This window comes from Microcebus murinus, chromosome 9 (genome assembly GCF_040939455.1).
Source record: "Microcebus murinus isolate Inina chromosome 9, M.murinus_Inina_mat1.0, whole genome shotgun sequence".
Taxonomy (NCBI): domain Eukaryota; kingdom Metazoa; phylum Chordata; class Mammalia; order Primates; family Cheirogaleidae; genus Microcebus; species Microcebus murinus.
Window position 1 is genome coordinate 55243864 of NC_134112.1, and position 26988 is coordinate 55270851.

The 26988-nt window shown below is 32.6% G+C and overlaps 1 protein-coding gene across 7 annotated transcripts in view; it reads left to right on the forward strand.

Moving 5' to 3' along the window:
* The window catches only part of CACNA2D1 (calcium voltage-gated channel auxiliary subunit alpha2delta 1), a 476872-nt gene that overhangs the window by 288710 nt on the left and 161174 nt on the right, over positions 1-26988 (forward strand). For all 7 annotated transcript variants that reach the window (XM_076006476.1, XM_020289801.2, XM_076006475.1 and 4 more), the window contains exon 5: positions 11043-11084. In XM_076006476.1, coding sequence (XP_075862591.1) covers positions 11043-11084 — 42 coding nt within the window. The remainder of the gene's footprint in view (positions 1-11042; positions 11085-26988) is intronic.

The following is a 26988-nucleotide window of genomic DNA, read 5'->3' on the forward strand; positions in this document are numbered from 1 at the left end:
AAAGCTCGGTGGGATATCAGCTTAATGGAGATGGCTTCCTCATCTTTAAGTATAACTGGCTAAATATGAGCTGCTTATAATGCTTATTACTATGAAGCTGAAAGTTAGCAGGTAAAAGCTAGTTTAGTAGAGGGGGTTTCTATATCTTTGATGGGTGCAGGGATGATAAAGCAACAGACTTTTGAGATAGAAATAGTAGGAAGTGGGGAAGACCATGTAGTGGTAAGAATTCTAAGGAACCAAGATACAGAGGGAAAAAGCTCAGAATTTATTCTGAAACAAAAGCAGTGATGGTTCCTGCCCATTAGTAACTTAGTGGCTGTCTCTGTTATTAGATCAACTGTTGCAGTATTGTAGGGCTTCTGTTCATGTAACCCTTATCCTTATTTTACTTCATAATGGCCCCAATGCCATTGAGTAGTGGCCCCATGAGTAGTGATGCTGGAATATTGTTACAATTATTTTGTGTATTAGTTATTGTTAATCTGTTGCTGGGCCTAATATACAATAATAAATTAAACTTTGTTATAGTTGTGTATGTATAGGAAAAAAAAAATGTATGTATAGGGATTGGTAGTATCTGCAGTTTTATGTATCCACTGAGGGTCTTATAACATATTCCCTGTGGATGAGTTGAAAGTATTGTAATAGATGTGAATGCCTATCTCATAATAGATACATAATAAATGTTTCTTGTCCTCTCCTTTCTTTCCCTTGCTACATAGCCTATAAGCCCAATGAAAGATGAATTAAATTGATGTAATGATTGCCAACCTAATGTTCTTTGAGGCTCCAATTTTGGCCAGATTATTTGAAACTCAGTAATTTATTGACCATAATGTAAGTCTTCATATTTTGTTATAAGTATGATAATTTTCTGAAGCTGATAATGATTAATTTGGAAAGGCAGTTACATTGAACAAATTAACATGACTCTTGCTAGGACATCATATATTATGATCAAGTTCTCTTCACTTTGATCATGAGTCAAGAAGATCTGTGGATTGTCTAAGTCAATAGGAAGAAACATAAAAAATGAAATATTTTGGTGGATTAAATTTTAATGCTTGAGATGATTATACCCAAAGCTTCATTGGCTTTCCAGATTAAAGGTGATTAAAGAAAGTTCCTCAGCATTGTGGATGTGTTTGTTCAGTTTTGGACTGAGGTTCCTGGGAGATTTGGTACCTGAGGAGAATATATTTACCTTCTTATAGTTTACTTTTGCTCTCCTCATACAGTTTAAATCACATATTTATTGATATCATTTGGAACACCAAAATAGCTTACAGGCAGATTCCTATTAAAGTTTATCAGATGAAGAAATAAATTGATATAGCTCTTAATGTTTAATAGGAATTGATCTCCTTTGAAGTTCAGGAACCGGGGAAGGCTGAAATCATAGTCTACTTGGAAATTCTCCAGGGTTTCCTATAAGAATAAAAGTTGTCTACATTTCAGCTTATTTGAAGCTTTTAAAAAGGTGTATACTTTTTCTGTACTGTGATGCTTTATGCATGTATATGCTCATGTGCATACATATGTGTTTTAGTCTAGAATTTCTAATAGCTTAGAAATAGAATTTAGTCTAGAATTTCTAGTAGTTTTTTTGTGGCCTATAATATGTATTCATTCATCATTCCATTCAACATTATTTCATTAAATATTCCAGACACTGTGCTAGCATTGAATGTATGCATGAAAGAAACCTGTATATCCTTGAATTGGAGTATGTAAAATGATGTATGTCAAAAAGTAAGAGAAGTAAGCTTACAAAGGGCCAAAATTATTTTCCAGTTTTGTTCTTCTTCTAGTATGCTAAATAAATTAGTAACAAATTAAATCCATATTTTACATGCAGATTATAAGAAAAAGTTAAAAGGACTGGATTAATGTATCTCAAAAAATATTAAACATTTTCTTTATTATTAGGTGAACTGTTTAGAGTGTGTGTGTGTGTGTGTGTGTATACACATACATATATATATATAGAATTCTCTGTCTCCAAGAAGATAGGTCATTCCTGCATTCATGAGACCAGTACATGGGAGGCACAAGTATTTGGGGATATGAAGATGCAGTTTAACTATTAATACTATTAGTCTGAACTTTCCAGTACACAAAATTAAGATTGATAATATGTAGTTTACTGGTTTATCTTTAGCAGTCAGATTCTCAGAAACGCACACGTTTTTATGTTTCTAGCATGTGTATAAAGCATGTATACTAGGCCTTAGCATGTATACAAAGTTCAATACATATTTATCTCTATGAATGAATGCTGAGAGTTCAGAGAAGGAATAGATTATATTTTCCATATAATGCATACATCACTGATAAACACTTTAGCAACATTATTATAATTTCATCTTCTTTAATAAAATGGTGATATTTAAGCACATAATAAAAAAATTGTTAATTTTTTATCCAACTAATTCTAAAGGCTAATGAAGAGTTGATATAAAGAAATTGTTCAAATTCATCTTAAAAGTGGTAATAATGCTGATATACGAATCCCATAATATCAAGTTGGCACTAGGTCATTTTTGACCATTAGTTCATTAGGGAAATATTAGAAAAATATTAAAATGTTTTGTTTTTATATATGATCTAAGAAAATTTGAACTCTTGGCTTCTTTGAAGTTTTTTTTTTAAATATTCTACTAGTACTTTAAATTTTAGACAAAAGAGTTTCATGCCTGAATACATCTGAATTTTTAGTTCGTAAATCACCTTAATCACATTTTGCAAATTACCTGAATGTGATTAAAGGGAAAATAGACACACAGGGGAAAATAAAGAGATAATGAAGGAATGGAATGAAGGAATCAAGAGGGACTAGTATCTAGGACATAGATGGGGGAATTAGAACACTTACGCTCTTATAAATTCACCAATAGAAATTAAATTTGAAATCAAATGGTTTTAACTATTAGTGACAGAAAATTAGAATGGAAAAAGCACTGTGGGAAGTGTGGTGTTATAGTAGTACTATCAGTTTTAGGAGTTAGAAACCAAATTCTAACTAACTTTAAAAAATGGAGGGGGGGGCAAGGGCATTATATGTAACCTTAAAATTTGTGCTCCCATAATATGCTGAAATAAAAAAAAAATATTGTTCCTATAACTGAGAAACCTATAGATGAAGGTAGCCAGAAGGACTCAGGCTTTCACCAACTCAGCTTTTGCAACCTTAACTTAAGGACCTATTATTAAACGCAGAAGTTTAGGGAGTGGGGACATGATTATTGAATAAATTTAGTCACTTGTTAATTTCTGTAGTTAGAGAAGTGGGGGTATGATTTGTAGCCAAACAGAATCACATGATTGGATTAGTGGAGGAAACAGTTTCCCAAAGACTATAGAGTTTCTGAACAGAAAAAATCTTTACCAAACAAAGAAAATCCACATTTGTTACTGTTTTTAAAATATGAGAATCACTGATTTACTGCTCATATAATTTTTTCCAGCATGATTATACAGTTTGAGTGTTGGGATGGACAAGCAAACTTTTTTTCCTTTTAATAAAGCCTTGATGTTTTATTATTAGATTCAGCAGACAAAATTACATTTCAATAAATAGAACAAACATAGCGTAAGAAAAAATAAAACAATTACAAAACTGTACACACATGTCCCTTGAAAGTATGTGTATAGGCAATTAGTATAAAGAATTATTACATTCATAACTTTGTTGACCTGCAATTATAAGTAAAAATAATTTTAACTGAAATGGTGATTCCATGTGTTACATGTTTATATGAACACTTTGAATATATACTGCCTATGTCAGTATTAAGGTTTTTTTTTTATTTCAGAATATTACATGGGGTACAAATGTTTTGGTTACAGGGTATCGCTTTTGTATAGTTTGAGTCAATTTTATAAATGTGCCCATCGCCGAGATAGTGTGCATTGTACCTGTTAGGGTTGCATTTGCCCAACCCTTCCTCCCCCTTCCTACCTGTTTGATTTCTGTTGAGTTTTACATCCATATGTGCAAATAAGTGCTGATCAATTAGTTCTAATTTAATGGTGAGTTCATGTGGTGTTTTTCCATTCTTGTGATACTTCACTTAGAAGAATGGTCTTCAGTTCCATCCAGGTTGTTACAAAAGGTATTATTCCCCATTTTTTAAATTGCTGAGTAGTACTCCATGGTATACATACACCACATTTTTTTAATGCACTCGTGTTGATGGGCAATTGGATTGATTCCACATCTTTGCGATTATGAATTGTTCTGCAGTAAGCATTCTAGTGCAAGAGTCTTTTTAATAAAATGACTTATTTCCCTTTGGGTAAATGCCCTGTAGTGGGATTGCTGGATCAAATGGTAGGTTGACTTTTAGTTATTTGAGTTATCTTCATGCTGCTTTTCATAGAGGTGTAGTACTAGTTTGCAGTTCCTCCAGCAGTATGTAAGTGTTCCTTTCCCTAACTTTTGGGTTAATACAAGGTTGGAGTTTTTCCAGACAGGAAAGAGAATTGATGTGTAAAGAGATGTAGAGTTAAAAAGAGTTGAGAATAACAAAAGTTTGGGGTACAGCTCCACCTTTAATGGACAGGATGCATACAGAACAAAAAAAAAATTACCACTTGCATTAGGCTTTCTTGTAAATTATCTCACTTGGTTTATCAGTTTAAAAAGAACAACTACTAGTAATTCTATTTCTTTTTTACTCTACTACATGTAATCTTTGAAGACAGTACTTTAAATAGACTCGCTGCATACCAACTGATCTAAGAAAATAAAAATATAATTTACTTCATGTATAAGTATAGATAAAGCTAAAAGATAAATTCTTTGGGTATGCTCTATTTCTTTTTTATATATAAAATAATAGTTAACACATTTATGGAGAACATATCATGTGCCAGGCACTGTGCTAAACGTTTTATATCAATTGTGTCATTTGTAGTCTCTTGTCACATATGAATTCAGGTTTATTGCATGTCTTTAGTAACACGGTAACATTGATCTCTAGAAGGGCCTGTGACCATCTTTATTTCCCCTTTTATCTTTTATATTATATACTTTCTCAATATGTTCATGTGTTCCAAACCCCAAACAAATATAATGACATGAATACATACTTTTTTCAAGGACTACTGTCTTGGAAATAATTCACTCACATTCATATCCTCCCTCACCTCCCTGATACTCCTTCCTAAGTTATTTTATTCCAGGCGTCCTCAAACTACGGCCCGTGGGCCACATGCAGGTGTTTTTGCCCGTTTATTTTTTTACTTCAAAATAAGATATGTGAAGTGTGCATAGGAATTTGTTCATAGGTTTTTTTAAACTACAGTCCTGCCCTCCAACGGTCTGAGGGACAGTGAACTGGTCCCCTGTTTAAAAAGTTTGAGGACCCCTGTGATTTATTCTTTTGAAACAGGGTCTCATTTTGTTGCCTGGGCTAGAGTTCAGTGGCATCATCATAGCTCACTGCATCTCAAAATCCGGGACTCAAGGGATCCTTGTGCCTCAGCCTCCCGAGTAGCTGGGACTACAGATGGAACATCCAGCTAATTTCTAAATTTTTTGTAGAGATGGTCTCTAACTATTGCCCAGGCTGGCTAAATTCTTGAATTCACACAGTGTTACAATGCTGCTAGTTGTACTCATCCCATATACAATAGTTGATTTGGCCACAATAGCAGTGCTGCATATGGTTGCTAGGTCAAATTGCTACAAATATATTTTCAGAAAAGTTGAGTTATAAATGATTTTAGCTAAGCAGTGTGGATCTTGGCTGGCAGGAATCATTAACATAACTCATTTTTAATGAACACTATCCATAATGTTCAACCAATTGACTTCATATTTTGAACTCAGGAGTAATAAAAATGACAATGATAATGCAATTTTTTTTTTACAGCAATTTTAGCAGATAATACAATTGCCCAGAATTTGTCAGGCTGTGGATCATTTGCACAGCCAAGGGTATAGCCAAGAAAAAAGAATCAGTACATTGGACAGGAAGTTCATCTCTATTTGAATTTTGAATGTGTCATACATTTCACTTGTTGACTATAAAATTCTAATATTCAGTTCCAATATTTAAGCCTTATTCTTGGCAACATCTTATTTCCTTGTGGAAGCTTTGTATGCCTCAGATTTTTAACATAAACTATTCATCAGAGGCCAACTTTTACAGAAAGTGGCATGCAAGGGACTGTCACTCACAATATACATTTTTAAGATGGAAAGGTCTATTTTGCTCAGATTTAATTTTTGACTCCCAGTAGATACTGGGGGACTAAAGTAATTTATCTCTCAGCTGCTAGGGGATGTTTTAAATTTCAGTAAGCAGCAGTATTATATTAGCATGGACCATTTGGGTACATTTGTTTCAAGGAGATAATAAATAACTAAACTACATGGTTAAAAATCAGAAGCAAAACAATTTGTTCTTGTCATCTGGTGGTGCTTAAATTATGAAAAATAGCTCTGTAAAGGTTTAATCCATGAATCTAGTTTGAGGCTGTCACTAACTTTATTCCATCATACCACACATAATACGTTGAAATCCACTGAAAACCTCTGTGTTTCAGTGTGAAATACCTTCCAAGATGATGATGTTTAATAATTTGCATAAAAACATTTAGGCAGTAGAAAATAGAGAAACAAGATGATGCAATTCTATCATCTGTGTCTATGTTAATTACATTATGCGGCATACGAATTAAATGATACTGGTATAGCTATATTTTCTGGAGGAGAGACTGAGGGAATTTTGAATGATAGGGAAATTATTGAGAAAGAAACACACACACATGAACTGATCAACACAAGGGGAATGTCTCAACTATCTGGAATTTTTAATTCTCAACTATATTCAAAACTGGGAAAGTTTTGGTTTATATGGGTATGCCATCCAACCATAATAATAAGAGACATTTTTCATATCTAGCAGGTCAGAGTGATTGGCTTAGCTACGTCACCTTCTTGCCACAGATGAGTTGGAAGGTGAGAGCTTTCTCCTTATCAGGGTGTGGTTATTATTCACCTTTGTTTCTCCAACACTTAGCACAGAGAAGGTTGCCAAAATAATTGTTGAACGAGCGCGATGCAGCTCCCTCTGTTGATGTGAAGACCCCAATTCGCCCTGCACAAAATCCAAGTGGGATGGAGGCAGAGAAGGTCAAGGGAGAAGGAATTCAGATGAGACTTTTCCTTCTCTACTCCAAATTCCACCCTCTGAAGGCATTTAACTATTTTAATAAAATTTCCTCTTCTAATTTTCTTATAGCAAGGAGTTCATTTTAACCAGAACTCATCTCTATAAATGCATCAGAACAGAATTTGGTCGATTCAGTGTGAATTGTCCTTTTTTCCCGAGAATTGTCCTTTATCTCAATAATGTTAAGGCTGGTTTTGGATATATTAATATTTTGGTGATTCAGTGATTTGAGTCACTCTGGCAAAGACTAATTTAGTTTAACATAGCTACACATATCTTAATATATATATTTTATATAGCAGAGAAGATATCTATAAATGAATGTGAGATGAAAGAATTATTTTCCAAATTATTTTTTTTTAAACTTGCACTTAAAATTATGTCTCAGCCAAATAATTCTGACACTGTCTAAACAAAAGTCATGTATAAATCATTCCAGTTTTCTATAAGAAAATATGATGAACTAAGACTGGAAAGATATATGTATTTTTGAGATAGGGTCTTGCTCTGTTACTTGGGCAAGAGTGTAGTGGCATCATCATAGCTCACAGCCACCTCAAACTCTTGGGCTCAAGTGATCTTCCTGTCTCATCCTCCTGAGTAGCTAAGACTACAGGCACATACCACTTTGCTGGGCTAATTTTTTCTGTTTTTTGTAGAGATGGGGTCTCGTTGTGTTGCTCAGGCTGGTCTCAAACTCTTGGACTCAAGTGCCTTAGCCTCCCAAAATGCTAGGATTACAGGCTTGAGCCAACATGCCCAGCCTGGAAAAATATTTTTATATAGTTATATAAAAATTTATATAACCATGTTTGACATTTACTTTAATGTCATATTGCTATGGAGCTGGACTGGGTTGACAAAACAAATGCAAAGTTACAGTTTTTCCAACTCCTGATGCCCTATAGGAATTTATCCTTACTAAAACTGATCAATTGAGCTTTTCTGATAAAATAAGGAAAGTAATGAAATGTGCACACACTATCTGTGAAAAGTTTGCAGTATGAGAAAGAAAAGCATATTTATAATATGAGGTAAAGAAAATGCTCCTAAACCAAAAGAAATATCATGCTTATTGGCAGAGAAGAAATTTGGTCCTGACACTTGACATAATCAGTTTCATATTCCACTGAGGTCTGTGTTCTCTTCTGAAAACATGACAGCCTGTCTAAGCACACACACTTGAATAAGTGTTTCATTGTTTTATTTAAAAACTAATATTTTTGTTCTTTGCATTTATATTTTGGCCATGTCAGAGATGAGTGCTATATTAAGAAAACACATTTAAAATAGAAATATAAAATACCCATTTACAGGAAGTTATATGGATCTTTGATGTGCAATATAATTTATGACTAGTATATTTTTTCTTCAGTTTGCTTAAAAACTCACTTTTTGGGATTATATGTCATCCAGAATTCAGAAAGCCTTGTGCAAATATATAACATTTAAATAAACTTCAGAATATGTATTTTTAATAACAGTTTTAGAAGCAACGCAGAGTTTCAGAGTCCATAGTGCTTATTACCTTTATACCATGTAACCTCACAATATGGAATTTCTGAAAGAAAAGCTGAATAACAGCGTTTTGTGCAAAATACAATATAGTTAAAAGAAAAACATTTGGAAACTCTCAATAAACTTAGATTTTCTTTTTCTTTTTACTTTTACTTTCATGCAAAATCTAAACAGATTAGAAATACTGTTTGAATTAATACTAATTTTTCTTCATCATACTTTTTTGTACCCTCTTCTAACATTGTATGAGAGACCCTTAATTATAGCTTTAATAAATATCTAAGATTAATTTTTATTTTTATATTATTTTTATTTTATTATAATATTTATTATTTGTTAGGGGAAAAGTTGACTAATCAATTTAGTCCATTACCTGTAGTACCATGGACTAAGTGTAATCCTACATACATAGGTTGTTTTGGGTAATTGATCTTTAGCCATTATTTTACTTAAATGATGGGAGTAGATATATTTAACTTATTTTGTGCCTTTCTTGGCACAACACTATGTGAATAGAGATACTTAGTATCTGTTGAAAATGATGATGTTGAACTGCTTGAAATTTAATGCAACTTCACCTTGTTTTCTACATGTTCTAATTTTGTAAATAAAAGCAAAAAAGTGGCAGGAAAAAAGTCTACAATGAAAATAAACTTGGTGTTTTCACTTTTGCTGGAATCCATATACTAAATCGAAAAATTGTCTCCTAAGTGTAAATTACAGAGTTGCAAATGAGATCAATAAGCTAGTAATAAGATTTGGGTCTCCAGTGGTTTCAGAAGATTCTCTTGCTTTGTATATGTGATGAGCTCTGATTTTTATTTTAACTGTTATAAAACTAATGCTGCAAGAAATATTTTAGGAATTTGAACTTTTATGTGTATCAAAATTTTCTAACTGCCTAATAATTCTTTTTTAAAAAGCAAATAATTTAAAAAGTTTTAGTAATTCTAAATGAAATAACTTCAAACTCATGGTTTTCATTCAGTATTATAAATCATATGTGCTGATCTTTGTGTATATATAGTTTGGGTTTGTTTTGGTGTTCATGGAGATCTATATTTTATAGATCTCCAGTTTTCTACTGTATTTCTCAAACTAACAAAGGCAATTTTCTATGGCAAATAAATTGAAAAACAAAACAAGATGTATTTTCCTCTTGGAGATTTATAGTGTACAGTCATACACTGAGGTCCTGTGAAGTCCTACTGAAAAGAGACAATTTTAACTTTATTGTTCTCTAAAGTCATATGACTATGGAATACTTTTACCTATGAAACATCTATTGATATTTTGAAGAACTAGTGATTTTCTGGGAGGTGTGATGCATTTTGAGAAGCACTAATTTAGTAAATTTTCCCCAGGTAATTTTCTTTTAAAAATGCTGTGTATTATATGTTTTTAATAAACCTTTAGAGTGTCTATGTTTGTGGATGTGTAAAGGGACAGAAAAATGCATCTTTACATAGTAGTCAATTTACTACTGAAGTCATAAGGAAGATGGACTATATCTTCAATTCAGGAGAAAAAAGGAAAAAGCAATCTGTATAAGTGGATTATTTTTATATTGCATAGAACTATGCTCAGAGACACAAAGAATAGGAGTTTTAAATTCCTTGACAGTCATTTCATTCATCTTTTCTTTCCCATATTCCCTCTGCAGTACAATTTGTAGCCCTAATTTATATTTATGGTATTTTTCAGGAACACCATGGCTAGCAGAGTTGTCCATATATATTTATTCTTGCTAAAGAGCCAATGTTAATTTACCACTTTGCTGGAATATGAGAATATTAGCGTGTTAGATAATCTGATATTTTTTGCTATCTGATTTCCCAGTTGCTCATGATTCCTTATCTGACTCTCATAAGGAAATTTGTGCCAATATTGCATGTGCGTGTGTGTGTGTGTATGTATATGTATATATATATATATATATAAAATAAATAAATCACGGCTTCCCCAAAATGTTATTAAGACATTTATCTTACATGCTTCTTGAAGTATCCTGTTTATTATTTAATATATATGTATGTGTGTATATGTGTATGTTTTTGTACAACTTATTTGACTTATGAATTCATACTTCATTTTTTCTTAATAAATGGTTCTCAGACCTATGCTGATAACTTATTCCCAATGCAAGGTTTGCTTTACAAATACCATTGATACATTCTTTTAATGTTATTAGAAAAATATTGGCTAATATTTGTGGATATATTGTGAAGAAATATTACAAGCATTTTCATATTTAAAATACGCATAAAATGTATTAAATGTTGATGCAGTATTTTTTGTTCTTACTCAAGTCAGTAAAGCACTTTTTTTTTTTTGTAGAGCAATGAAGTTGTCTACTACAATGCAAAGGATGATCTTGATGTGAGTATTACAAGTTTTACATTAAATTCCAAGAAAAACTTAGTTATAATAGAATGATTGGTTTTATAGAACAAATTGAGCTAGCAGGTTTAATTTCTAAGAAAATGTTAGATAGCATAAACAAAATACCAGTCAGACAGTAATGATGAATTTTAGTGCTTTGGAGATTTTTAACAACTTTTTTTGGGCATCTTCCTAAGTAAAAATTCCATGTGTTTGCCTGGGTCTGAACTTCCACTGCACTCTGTCCAGACTTCAATCCATTGCACTGTCTGTGGTGCTCTGGAGTCCACTAGCAATGTTGAAGACAGAGATTGTATCCCATCCATCTGTGTATCCTGGCTCCTGTCTCTAGGGTCACTATACATATGTATCTGACTTGAACTGCACACTCCAAGGGGAACCATTTATTTCAACTGCAATGAGAATGGCAACCCCAGAAGATGTTCAACAACTAGCTCTGCTGGACCAATCTTTGAAATAAAGTAGTTGCTTTTAAATGCCTTTCAATAAATGACTATAATATTCATATTCAAATGATATAAGAACATGGATTCCTTTAGCACTAATGATTTACTTTAATGTTTGCCACATTTGGATAGAAATTGAAGAGACACGTTAATTAGTTATGAAGGAAACATTTCTAAAATTACAAAGATTACACTGAATTTTACAGAATTATCGTGTATTTGAATATTTACATCAGAAAAAATACCTAGATATACTTATCTGTTTACACAAAATTATTTGTTGAGGGTCTTCTATATTTTAAGTATTTTAAGAGCTTGTAATAAATCAGTGAAAAAAAGCAAATATAAAATTATTATATGTCATCCATACTTTTTTATCTGAATAAAAAATTGCATTTCTATACTATTGTTTAGAATTTTATTCCAGCTGTTTAAAAGACAAAAGTTAACAAAAGTACATAAAACAAGTAGAGCTGATCTTCACAAAAAGAAAAAGTAAATATAGTTTGCTTGAAATGTCACAGTTTCCCAAATTATACCAGTGCTACTAGTATTTCTGAATACCATAGTTTTTTTTGAGCACTAGCTTTGCATGCTGCTAACCACTTTATACAAATTATTTTATTTAATTCTATAAAACACTATGAATTAAGTAGGTTTTATTTTCTCTGATTCATAGATGGGTAAGATTGTTTTAAAATGTATTTTCTTTCCTCTAGACATAGGTGGTTTGCTGGTGATATCTTTCTTCTTATGATGACTATATCTGTCATTTTAGTGATACAGGAAGTTTATTAAGGACAAACTGTCAGCTAACTCAAAATATTTTAATAGTTTATTGATTTGTATCAGAATAAATGTCAATTTTGAAGAGATGTTTAGTTTCACCATTAGAATTAGTATTTGATGTTTAAAAATCAATATGATCATTTAAAAACATATATAAAATCTTCATCAACCTTCTTGGTGGTACATTGATTGCAACTTTTTTTAAACATCTAATTTGTAAAATTAAGACAAAGATTTTATAACAAAGTGAAAGGACTGACATACAGTCCTCCAATTAAGGGTTGCCTAAAGATAATGAAACCAATACTGCATGCAAATACATATTTTTTTTTCTGTAAACTAAGTTACATTTCTATGTCAACAGTTTTATTTACTTGATCAGGTTTGCTTATTTATTAGAAAGTTATTTTTATTTTATATAGAAATTGGCCATTTTTCTTTGTTCACAAGTTTAGCAATCATGTGCACAAATGTCAATATGACTTTTTAATAAGTACCACCCTACTTTCAATCACAGTACTTCAGAGTTGCCCATTTAAGCATATTTACCCATTACAAGTGGAAAAGTGCACATGAGCTACATATTTGTATTAATTGAGTTGTCCTCAATATTTTCTTACGTAGTTTGTCTACACAGATGCTCATTCAAACATTTAAGTAAAACTTTCTGTGAGAGAGAATACTTCGTGTGAATGAACTATTGAATGAACTTGCCCTTTTTATTTGCCTGTTCTTATCGAAAAATTAGTCTATAATACAACTGTGGGTTATAATTATGCCTATGTAAGGGATTCATTCTCTTTTTTAGGCTATGAAGTGGACTTCAACAAATTAAATGAAAACCTTATTAGTAGCAATATGTCAACATTCAAATTTAAAACTTAAAAAAGTGGTCGGCAGTTTTCATTTCTTTATATGCAAATAGTAACTGCCAGATTGATTTGCAGAGTGCTGTGTAGTGGAACGACAACAACTAGAGTAGGAATCAGGCAAATTCATGCCCTAATCCAGTACTAAAATTATAATTGCCCCTAGAGCATTAACACCTATTAAAATTTGAAATCATCTTCTCTCATCTAAGACATGATTTAGCTGAGTAGGCAATCAACAAAGTTCATTCCAGTTCTGGATATCCTTGGATTCTTATGAAAATATATACTAGTATGTATAAAAAATTTACTTACATGTTTAAAGAATATGACCACATTATAGAATTTAATAGTCAAAGGGAGGGGGAAAAACACATTCATTACCCTCTTTCCCGACTATAAATATTTTCTTGGTTTTCTCAATATATGTATTTACTTATTTCTGTGATTCTTAAAGTTAAGAAGTTTTTAGGTGTCATACTCATTTTCTATCTTGTGAGATAGTTCCAGGATGATTGTTCTGAGTTGATAGAACATGGTTTAATTAATGCCTCTTCTACCTTGGAAATTTAGTTATCCTTTGTGACTATTCACATAAATATTAATGCAATAAACATCTTTGTACATGAACATTTTTCTACAAAGTTTTGAATTTATTTTAAGATAGAGTTCCAGAAATAGGAACTGGATCAAATAGGATCCAAATAGGAACTGGATCCAATAGGAATGTTGGATCAAAGATTTTAGACATTTTAATGAATTTTGATACATATTGTAAAATCATTTACAAAAAAGACCAGAACAAGTTTCACTGTCATCATTAATGGAACAGAGTAATTATTTCCTCAAAGGCTGTTCAGTATTATATTAGAAGATGATTTAATACACTAAAATAATTAAAACTGTTTTGATGACTTGTGTCTGCCAATATTCAGATTTTGTTCCTCACATGGGAAAGCCATAGGTTTTCAGACTCTTTTTACTTATGGAAGTTCTCTAACAAAAGTAATGTTCAATTTGCTTATCTATAGATTCTGTATATTAACATGCATTCCTTCATAATATTAAATAGCTAAAATAAGATTTTACACACATAAATCTGAATACCTATTGCCTGATACATGTAAGCATTATAATAAATGTTATTTGCATTTGGCCATATTAATGAGTATGGATTTTCTTCCCAAATACATGAGATTTTTATTTATGACAAATAAATTATTTTGCTTGTAGTCAACACATTTTAAAGAATATTTTTGTATTCACTTAATTTGCATCTGTATGGCATATATTTCTACATGGAATGTGAGCTGATTTACTATCAAAAACCAAATTTAGGTGTTTCAGAAAGAGACCTCGGAAACCTAGAGAAGTGTGGAAAACATTCTGCTGTAGGTGTTTGGGGAAATTTTTATTGTGTCTAAATACTTAATTTTATTTTGCATTTCCTGTTGTTCATGTCAGTTACAGAATCAAAATTGATGATGTGGCTGTCATTGCTTTAAATAAAACAAGAATGTAATTTGTCAAGAGAAAAACATGTTTGGGAGGAATAATGTGAGAAAATACAATTCTACTTATATAAGCCTTTTAAGAAATAAAAAGGCCAATATATTTTCATGTTGAATCTCATTGTTGAAACCTGAATGTGAAATATAAGGTGAATCCTGCTTAACATAGTCCAGTCTTCTGGATTTGGAATATAATATTTCATGTAAAATTTTTGAGAATTTGTAAAGAACTTCAATACAATTCATTTTAAACAACACTAAAAGATTTTTATTGGACGAGTTCGACATGATTTAGATATGATACTATTGCTCTTATAAGACCTTAAACACTGAATCAAAATGAGCCATGTTTTATTGATTACTACATCAGTTTTGCTGTTACAAAGAAACCTAAAGTAAAAGTGACTAAAACTAGACAAAAGTCGATTCCTCTCTCTTGGAACAGTCTAGATACCATCTAGATACTAGATAATATGGCAACTCTGAATCATCCAGGCTCCAGGGTTCTTCTCCCATGTTCTCTGCTCTCCTCAATGTAGCTTGTCTATGTTGTCATCTAAGATTGATACTTTAATACCCACAATGGGTTTTTTGCATCTAGATAACACATAGAAGGCAAGTGGCAATAGGAGACATGTCCTTTGTCTTTAGGGGTATGTTCTGGAAGTTGCACACATCACTTCTATATCCATTGACTACAACTTAGTGATTTGATTAGCCTTGTCTAGTTGCAAGAGGATGCATAGTATGATTTCCCTCCCCCATGTGTATATACTCAATTAAAATGTAGAGTTCTGTTACTAAAGAAAGAAGGGGGAGAATAGTAATGGGACATAATTAACTAGTAGTTTCTGCACATATCTTTAATATATTCTTCTTGATATATTAAAGTTCACGCTAACATTACAGCTACTTTTCTGAGTTACTTCTCTCATTTAAATATAGTCAATTTTTTTCACTGAAAGAAAATTTTCCTTCACAGTGAAATAAAATTGTGTACCACACTGAGTATTTTCTAATCTTTCTTAATGCATGTGTTATGATCACTATGATCATATTTTTTTCTGCAATCAAAATGTTTACTATATTACAGTATAAAAAAGTTAAGAACTGTAAGTAAATATTGTACTTTGATGTTCCACTTCAGGATTTTATTTTATTTTTTCAAAGATTGTTACTTACCTGATAAAGTTTAGACTTTTATGAATGATGAAATTTGCTCACCTTCACCAAAAGTTTGCAATATAGCGTGGATATTTTATATGTCAAATGTTCACATCGCCATAACTGTTCTTTATCCTGGCTTTTCTTTTCTCTCTCTCTTTTTTTTTTTTGTTTTTGTTTTTGTTTTTGGAGACAGAGTCTTGCTGTGTTGTCTCCAGGGCTAAAGTGCAGTGGCATCACCATAGCTCACTGCAACCTTAAACTCCTGGGCTCAAGCGATCCTCCTGCCTCAGCCTCCCAAGTAGCTGGGACTACAGGTGTGCACCACCATGCCAGCTAATTTTTCTATTTTTTGTAGAGATGGGGTTTCGCTCTTGTTCAGGCTGGTGTCAAAGGCCTAGCCTTAAGTGATCCTCTGCCTTTAGCCTCCCAAAGTGCTAGGATTACAGGTGTGAGCCACTGTGTCCAGCATGTCTTGGCTTTTTATGTACCATTTTAGTTGTGTATTTTTATTGGTCGATTTCTACAATGTCATATTCTTCATTAAAAATTGGTCATTTGAGAGTGTATAATGTGAATTAATCATCTATCTACATCTAATATCTAATTAAACAGTGAAACTAGTTGGAATACTAAATGTTGAGAAAACATCAATTAATAAATTTTTCCTCAGTATGTTTCAATGGTGATATAAGTATCTCAGAGCTATTAAAAGAAAAACATTAAATTTATCAGAGCTTATTTGAGCAGTGTTCATGAACTGGGCATCACTCAGAACAAGGAGAGAGTTCCACCCATCAACACAAGCAGGCACGATTTATAAACAGAAAATGGAAGTGATGTACAGAAGCAGCTTGATTGTAGCTGGGTATTTGCCCTTTTGGGACATGTTGTGATGTGGCATTTGCCTTCCTTGGACATGGCCTGATCATTTGACACCCTGTGATTGGCTAAAACTCTGCTGCTGAGATTGGCCCAGACTCAGCTATCCGTTACAAGAATATATGCTTAGGTTGCAGTTTGTTAACATACTAAGTTAGGTTGCAGTTCATTATGTGGGAATACAATGTACTAATGCAGCTTTAGGCCAAATTTAATTTAAAAGACTTAAAGTTTATATTTTAAATGTTATAAATCCTGGAGAAAACTAAAAGATTATAACCAAGCCTCTGGTTATTATTTATAACTTTTCCCCCAGTTCTGCTTTAGTAGGAGATTTTATTTTCCAACTCCTAAGACTAGGAGAATACTGATCATTTTCCATATTTTCAAATACTGTTATACCATGTTTCTCTGAAAATAAGACCTACCCATAAAATAAGCCCTAGTGGGATTTCTAAGCATTTGCTCAGTATAAGTCCTACCCCGAAAATAAGACCTAGTGATGGGCGTGGCTATGCAGGGTATCTGCACAACTCATGCATTTCCTCCTGGAGCAGTAAAGAAGACTAGCAGCCCTTCTCATCCGCCCCATCATGACAGCTACTATCCCAGAGATGACGGGAAAGGTGCAGGCAGCCCCACCAACAAGGTCGGCTCCCCTTGTCAGGTCCCGGCCATCCTGTGCGTGCTGCAAGCTGAGGATTTGAGGGGAAAATAACACATCTCCTGAAAACAAACCCTAGGGTGTCTTCTTGAGGAAAAATAAATATAAGACCCTGTCTTATTTTCAGGGAAAGATGGTATCAATCATTTCCTTTTGTTGTTCCAACATAATCATCTAAGTTTTAGGTATTAGTCTCAAATATTTACTTAAAAGCTATTGAGATAATCTCATTTTATTTTATGGTTCTAAATTTTAAATGTATTTTAAAATACATACATTATTAATATGTAAATATTCCTAAAAATAATATTTATAAATATTTTTTCCATTGTCAAGACCTTCAAGTCACTTACTATTGATTTTGTTTGGTGTTTAAGAGTGCAGAAGCTTTTCCAGAAATTTTCCTAAGCAGACATAACTTTTGGCAATTAAATGACAGTTTCTCCTTGTTGAAGGCACAATCTTTATGATTCAGTTGTTATGTTCCTTTGAGGTTCCTCCTTGCAGTGTAAGTTTACATAGGGCAGCTCTTGTGTACTTACAGCAGCTGACATAGCTCTTATAATATCTAGCACATTATAATCATTCATTAAAACTTTCTTACCCAGGGATGTTTTCCCATTTCTATTCTCTACATTTTGTTTCATATGTAAAGAGACCCTTTCACCACTACCCCCAGCTTCAGCCCCTATCTTTGTGGGTATCTGTGATCTAGCTTATTGACATTGAGATACATACTTTGAAGAAAATACTTGCTTTTAGTGACTACCTACTATTGACCAGCAAGTATACCAAATGTTTTGTATCATTCTCTTCCCTCTGGTGACAAATATGACAACAGTAAGGACAAATGCTTGGAAAAAATTTGTACACCTGAGCATTTCCCATTGCTAAGACTAGAGAGACTTTTCTTCATTTAAGACCAATGAAATAGAAAATAGTCAATGGAGGAATCCATGAAACATTCAGTAACAGTGTAGTACATATACCATAGTATTAAAGAAAAATCTCCTCTGAGATAGTGTTACTTAAGTTTTTAAGGTAAAAAACCATTAACTGTATGCTTAGTGCCACCAATGAAAGAACCAGTGATCTATAAAAAGTAGACTAAAATAAAACCATCAGAATAAAAACCACTGAAACATAATTCCCATTGGAATAACTGACAAATTTGACAATGCAAATTATTCACCAATGATGCTCAGGGTAATCTTGAGATATACACCCTGAATGCCAAAAAGTAAAGATAAATTATGAGAACAAAGATAGTAAATATGGAGGTCAAAATTCATAGGTGTATCCATAACTCTTATATTCTCAAAGACTACCTTAAAGCATATGGATTAGATGCAATCATCAAGGATTTAATGGAAGAAAACATTCAGGTCTGCAATGAAATCTGTATAAAATTATAAATTTGGAAGGCCTACAGTGTTTCAGGCAAAGGTTTTTTAAAGTCAAGAGCATTATACCAAAAACTTGCTCAAGGATATCCAAGAGGAGATTTCTAGTAGGCAGCTAAATATTTAGTTTGGTTGCTTAGGAGAATGGCCTAGAATAGAGTTTTATGTTTAGCTTGAGTAGAATTTGAAAACAAGTGGCTGAAATTTCTCCAGCAAGTGTGAAGTTACATATATAGCAAGGCCAGATTCAACTAAAGATATATTTTGGCATGCTCACGCAAAGTTAAAAACAAAATGAATTTGAATACCTTTGGATATAGCACGTTCTCCAGCCTGCCATGATCCCACTATTCTCTATTGTCTTACTCTCAGCCTACTTCACACATCTACACAACATAAAAAATATAATAATAAAAATGACAAGGCTGGGTGTGGTGGCTCATGCCTGTAATCCTAGCACATTGGGTGGCTGAGGTGGGAGGATCACATTAGGCCAGGTATTTGAGACCAGTCTGAGCAACCTAGCGAGACCCCATCTCTACAGAAAAATAGAAAAATTAGCGGGCACAGTGGCACACACCTTTATTCCCAGCTATTCAGGAGGCTGAGGCAGTAGGATAGCTTGAGCCCGTGAGTTTGAGGTTGCAGTGACCTATGATGACAACACTGAACTCCCACCTGAGCAACAGAGTAGGACCCTATCTCCCCCACCCCTTGCTCTCTGCAAAATGCCTTAAGATAGTACAGGATAGAATCCACAAAGCAACAACATTTAAGATAAGGTGGGGCAGAGATGGGGAGTGTGAGATATGAGTAGCTACAGATGAATAAGGGGTAGCTTTCATAATAATAGAAGTGAATCATACAAAGAAGGCCATGGGTTGAGTACATGTTGGAATCAAGCTGAAATTTCAAATTGGTAGATTTCTATAGTTCTTCAATTTGTATTATGCTAATATATCACCAAGTTTCACATTTGTATATAAAGAATGCTATATGTAAGTGTAACCTTTTGATTTTGTTCATCATAATGATGCATGGCCTCACTTAAAGGTAAAACAAGTATTTAAAGTTGATCAATTATTTCTTTAGAGTGGAAGCTTTCTATTAGATACATCTGAGTTGGTCAGTTTGTAGGGAGAATGTAAGCTCTTCAAGGACTCTGGTATAAGACAGTTCCTCAAGGGCATTTTGTAGTATCTGTGCTCCTCAACTTAGATCGCTGCTATTTATATTCACCTTGTGGCTATGAAATAAATACTGACAGCCAGATTTAGCTCAAGCAGTGTATGAAATAAGGGATAGAATTAATGTCCCCTTAAGATTGTATAATATAAAAATTATGGCTGAAGTCATTTAAACAAATTTTCATCTTGAAACATAAAAATGCAGGTATAATTGGGTTAAATTATTTGGTAAGCCATAGTGCTCATTGAAGGATTAAGGCTCATAGTCTTACTGAAAATTTAAGACAATCTTTCTTGTGTCCAGTTAATTTGTGCTAGTTAATGTTAACATGTTCACTCCTCTAATTACCTGATCATGATATCCTACTATTGTTTCAATAAAATCTAAATATTCCTTAAAAACCCAGTTCAAATAATAATCTCCTCTTGAAGCTTTTCTTCGTTTTTCTGTTTAGCAAACGGTATTCTTTCCTATGGGTGTTCTAAGCAACTGCTAAAATATTTCTGGCTTTAATGATATACCTTACACTGTAGTTTATGTATACAGGGTTTCATCTTTTCTACTAAGTTTTTAGCAACTTGAGGTAGGAATCCTACTCATTTTGTCTCTTTCATGGTATAGAGTAATTGTTGAGATAATGCTTGTTAGATTTCTGTGTTTGAATACCTAGATTATTTTCATAGTATTTGTGAAGACATGTTTACTTCTTGTGTTGGCAAAGTAAACTGGAAACCACTTGCAAGCATGGTGGAAATGAAAATGTTTATTTTCTTTCAAGGTTAGTAGAAGCAAAGTTAAGAGAGGAAATGGCAAAACCAGCTTTTGCTATGGATTATATTTGAAAGTATATTTAAAGATAGGTATTTGCTTCCTTTGTTCATTTAATGGGGCTGGCTGAGAAGATGGGAGTGGCAGTGGACAATTTTCTTCATCTTCTCCTATTTGTCCCTGGGGAATAGTCATCAGTAGCAAGAACAATGTCAAAACAGACACAATGTGGTTTCTCCTATGTCCAAAGCTGATTCCAGTTGAAGCAGAATTAGAATATTTGTCTGAAGTTACTACAGTGATGTAAGCATCAGGATTTTGGGCTCCAAGTCTGGGCAGATATGGTGAGCCACGTTATCATGAATCTTTGTGAAACATGCACGCAGGCTTATTATATTCTTACATCAAAACTAAAGTTCTGTCTGATTTTACATATAATTAAAATAAATAATAGTTGAGTTTTTATTTCCAAAGAGGTCACCTCATTTAAATGGGTATAGTGTTTCAATGTAAGATTTGTTTTTGTTTTACCAGGAAAAATATTGTAAATATTTTTAAAATTTTTACTTCAAATGTTTCCTGACAAAAGCATTTAAAATATTTTAAAAATATTTCTCTTTAAGATAAGAATATTTTATATCTCTGTATAACTGCTTCATCTCTTACTTGCTTAAATCTTTTAAGATAAAGATATGATATTCCTAAATACATCATATGCAAGTCTATTTTTTCTTCTAAGTAACAGGCATACATGTACAATTATTGTATACCTTGTTATACAGAAGAGGCAATAGGGTATGACAGTTAAGAGATTGAACACTGAGTGCTGGCTGGGTTTGAATCCCAGCTAAGCCATTTTCAATATGGGTGACATTAGCAAAGTCATTTTATCTCTGTTTTTCACTTTTTTCATCTGTAAAATGGAGATGACAGTACTACCAACCCCAGAGAGTTATTGTAAAGATTAAATTAGTTAACACATGTAAAGCATTTAGAATATTTCCTGGCTCATAGTTGGTAGTCCAGAAATATTAATGAAAATTTAAAAAATATATTAATGTTGAAATAAATTTAAGATTGATTTGATGTGATTTTAGCGCCATGGAACATGTTTCTGTGTCTGAATGTATTAACAATAATTAATGGATTGAGATATTTTTCATTTTATTATGAGTTTAATCCTTGCATTTTTGTGAAAAACTTAAGACAATGCATGTACAAAATAAAAATCATAGTTGAATCTTCAAAAAACATTTTATAATTGTTCAAAATTTTTTTTTTTTTTTTTTTTTTTTTTTGAGACAGAGTCTCACTCTGTTGCCCAGGCTAGAGTGCCATGGCCTCAGCCTACCTCACAGCAACCTCAAACTCCTGGGCTCAAGCGATCCTTCTGCCTCAGCCTCCTGACTTAGCTTGGACTACAGGCATGCGCCACCATGCCTGGATAATTTTTTCTATATATTTTTAGTTGGCCAATTAATTTGTTTCTATTTTTAGTAGAGACAGGGTCTTGCTCTTGCTCAGGCTGGCCTCAAACTCCTGACCTTGAGTGATCCTCTTGCCTTGATCTCCCAGAGTGCTAGGATTACAGGCGTGAGCCACCACGCCTGGCCTAAAAATTGTTCAAATTTTAAACAAAAATTATAAGTCAAAATAAAATGAGAAAAGTCTGTTAATGTAACAATTATCTATGAAAATATATATTCAAGTCTCTTTAGTTTTGAAATATATTTAGGTTCTTATTTTAGGTTTCTACAGACATCTTGACCCGATAAGTCCTTAAATTCCCCAAAGATTAGGGAAGCAAATTCCCCAGAAGACATGAGTTATACCAGCAAGCTGCACTATTTTCTAAATTATCAAAGTAAGCAAAAAGAAAGCAGATCATTACAAACCCTTATTAACCTAATTCCAAGATCTATGTTTCTGACTAAAATCCAAATGAAATAAGTTTAACCTAGAATTCCCATGTCATTAAATAGAGTTGATTTATTTGCTACATTTTATATTATTGATCATGTTAAAAATTTGACCTGTCTGGGACATTTGGCTAGTTGGCTGAATTCCCTTGCAAATTTATGTTGCTATTTATTTTCCTCTTAGCAGAGCCTTGTCTACATAAAAATTAATTCCAACATAATGTCCTACCTAAATATCTTTTTAAAAGCCCAATCTTTCTTGATTTTATTTTGTAGAAATAAAAAAATATGGTTCTAGAATCAGCTGGTAGGGATATGCATTAAATAGTGATGAAATTCATTCTAATTATTAGAGAATAAAAATGTAGGTTTCTATTCTAACATTTAAAAAAACTGTCTTATAGTATGCAGACTTTATTTCAGCCTCTGATGTTGGCCGATACTTAATTCTTGAGTAGATGATAGCATAAAGATAGAATGTTAATTGCTTTATATTCAAGATTAGTTTTTCTTTTTTGCTTTTAAAATAAACAATTTAAATATTTTGAATGCAGCGTGTTTGGATTGAGTTATAATGATAGCTAGCATACATATGTTGATATATATACATATGTATATTCTATACTAGATAGTAGCATAAAAAGTATTTAAAGCATACTACCTAGTTATATTTACTACCTAGTATAGAGTAGGTATATATACTATATGCTAGCTATTATTATTTTATTTATTTTTTTTGAGACAGAGTCTCACTGTGTTGTCCAGGCTAGAGTGCTGTGGTGTCAGCCTTGCTCACAGCAACCTTAAACTCCTGGGCTCAAGCAATCCTTCTGCCTCAGCTTCCTGAGTATCTGGAACTACAGGCATGCACCACCATGTCCAGCTAATTTTTTCTACATATTTTTAGCTGGCCAATTAATTTCTTTCTATTTTTAGTAGAGACGGGATCTCGCTCTTGCTCAGGCTGGTTTGAACTCCTGACTTTGAGCAGTCCACTGACCTCGGCCTCCCAGAGTGCTAGGATTACAGGCATGAGCCACCACTCCTGGCCTATGCTAGCTATTATTATAACTCTATATGTATTGTTTAAGATTCACAATAATCCTTTGTAGCACATACTATTTATTTATTTTAGAGACCAGGTTTTGCTCTGTCGCCCAGGCTGGAGTGCAGTTGTACCATCATAGCTCACTGTAACCTCAAACCCCTGAACTCTATTATTTTAATGTTTTTCAGGTAAAAAAAGTAAAATATAGACAGCTTAAGTTACTTGTCCAGGTTCACATACTTTGTATTTGGTAGAGTAGGGAACTGAGCGCAGTGCATGATCCATAGCCGGCACGGTGTGTCCCTGTGCTGTGCTGCCCTGCCTGGGCAGTGGACACCCGTTAGGGACAGAAGGCCCTGTGAAGGAGCCATCATAAATCAAGACTTGAGGTTAAAAATGTCGGAGATTATTTTGATTTAAGATTTTAATTTATAATATCCATTTTTATGTTCATATTTAATTTTGATACGTTTTGCTTACATTTTATCCAACCAGCTTTATCATTGACCTTTGTTAGGTTACAGTGATCTTGCAATAAGTGGAAATGAAATCTCTATGATTAAAAAGCTTGTTAGACTTTGAATCCTAAGTTTCCACTGATGTAATCCACTATTCCCAGTGATGTTTACCATGAATATGTTAAAATTCATGCATGTATCCCTGTATGGAATATAACCACCTTATAATTTATTGGGGGAAAAAACCGTACAAAACCAATAGAAAATGTAGGACAGTTTCTTCTTAGAATTCTGCCTTATGTTTTTGGGGGCTGCTTTCAAAATTTTTTCAAGCCTGTCCTGACATAATTTTTATGCTTTGTGCACTTGGACACGTGCTCCTTTTGCAAAGATTCTTTGAACATTGGTTCTCAGTCATTCTGGATTAGCGGCATTTCCAGTGGCATCTTGGCATCCTAGCATTCAAGCTCTTTGATTATATCTTAGTTGTATGATTTTAGCCAGTCTTTGCCTCAGATTTCAACAGGATATAATTAATCTTCCTACATTGCAACGTGTTTTTTTTTTTTTTTTTTTTGTAAAAAGCTCTTTTGCTCCAGCAATATTTGGAAAAGTATATTTGTCCAGTATAATATAAAATTCTTTTAATAGACGTAGAATGGTCTTATTTAAATATTTTTCCTTTTATAATGTAACATATAATGCTACATTGTTTCTATAGGATGTGCTATATTGAGCTTTCAGACTCTCCGAAATCATATAGTGCTTTTTGCGATCTCTTGGTAGAAAAGTATCTCATCATCTTCTTCACAAAAATATAGGTTACATGTTTAGTTATAATGTATAGGTACAGATTTACTTTTATAGCATGGTATTATATCCTTTTCTGATTCTAGTGATTTGAAAATTTCATATATGTGGAATTGAAATCAGTCCCTAACTCTTCTTTTCATCACACTCACATGTATTGTGATTCTAATGGCTCTACTTACTCTCTGCTAGTCCTGTGATAGGCAATTCACCTTCATTGATGCATCATGCAAACTAAATTTACATCTGTTTTATTTCAAGGATGCTTTCCGGTTCTGGGTTTCAAATTTTTGTATGTTATCATTGTAATCCTCATCAACAATCTTCATACATTTTATTTGAAGAAGGTCTGTTTTTGCCCTTTAAATTTAATAAACAAGTTATTGCAGTGATCAGTATCCCCTTTTAATTTAATTTAGATGAGATTTATGTGTTTCATATCCATACTTATCTTTTACTGTCATTTGGAAAATGTATGTTTTTTGCTTTAGTATTCTCTATAGTGTTTTTTAAATTGCTGTCTTTCTTTGTGATATCACACAATCTCAGCTGCTTCCTCTTCCCTCCTTTTATCAAAGTCTGCATATCTTAAACTGTTTTTTCTTTCTTTTTTATATATCATAATATTTATATTTATGATATATTAAAGAGAAATCATATAATAGGAAGAATACTTGAAGGCTTAACAGTGAATCTGATCTTTAAGAACTAGAATTATTTCTTCAATTTTATTTTGACCACTGGTATTATAAATTTACTTTTCATGTAAATTTTAAATGTTCTTTTTTTTTTTAGTTTGTTAATATATTGCTTCTGAAGAATTAATGCTATAGTTTTTCCACAGGGTAAACAAATCTAAGGAGTTGTAACATTTTAATTACCTGAATAACAGGAAAAATCTTCTGAATTCATAAAAAATTATCTTTTTCATTAAACATAACTAGTTAGGCTCATATGTTTTCTGCAAGAACAATATGGCCATTTATTACATTCATAATTTTGAAATTGTATTTTTTATTATGATTCGGTAAAGCAAAAGTACACGTTATATTTAAGTCCTTGGTGCATATTTATCGTGTCATCCAACTTATATTTTCTTTCTAAATCTATTCATCTGCTGAGTACTTCTCTAAGTCATAGCATCCTTAAGAAGAACCAATTAAGTCAGAAGACGTTGTACTAGATTCATTATTTAATATTCGACGTGGCCTCACAACTTGAATGGAGCAGCTCTGACTGGATGAAGGTTCCACACCACCTCCTCTCTAGTCATTCTTTGATTGGATTGGTCAGCTGCAGCTACTTGGTTGAGTCTCCATTTCTAATTGATTCAAGTGATTATCTAAAAATGAGGCTTTCCTCTGTAGCAGTCAGACTGGTAAACATCCTTAACTATTATAGCAGCACAGCATGCTTAAATTCTAATAGTAAACTAGTAGTTACAAAAGCAACATTACTTTTTAATCCATAGTGTTGACACTAACATGCCAGTATACCAGAATATTAAGACTTGGTGCTTGTGTGAAAGTCTATTTCAAATATTTTGCATCCTATCTGTGGTAATTATTTATATTGGACTATAATGTTATGTTTAAAGGCATATCCCCTATCTAAAATTTATTGTGTTTATATTGGTAATAAAATTGAGGCTTGAAAAATTCTAAAGTTAGTAATATCTATATTATAAAAGTTTCAAGGCCCACTTGTAAGCAACATCTATGAAATAGCTGTAAAAAATAGGATGTATTTGGAGGTAGAAATTTAAAAATATACATACATATTAGAGAATTGTATATAAGGCTAAGCCTCTGCTTATTGAAGAATTTGGTTAATTATATAAGAGCCCACTGATTTAATGCCTTTACTGGTTAGAAAAAAATAGAAATTGTGATGCTTCTATAGAGAGTCTTTGTGAACCAGTTTTATTCAGTATCAGTTTTTTTCACAATTTTGTGGGACAC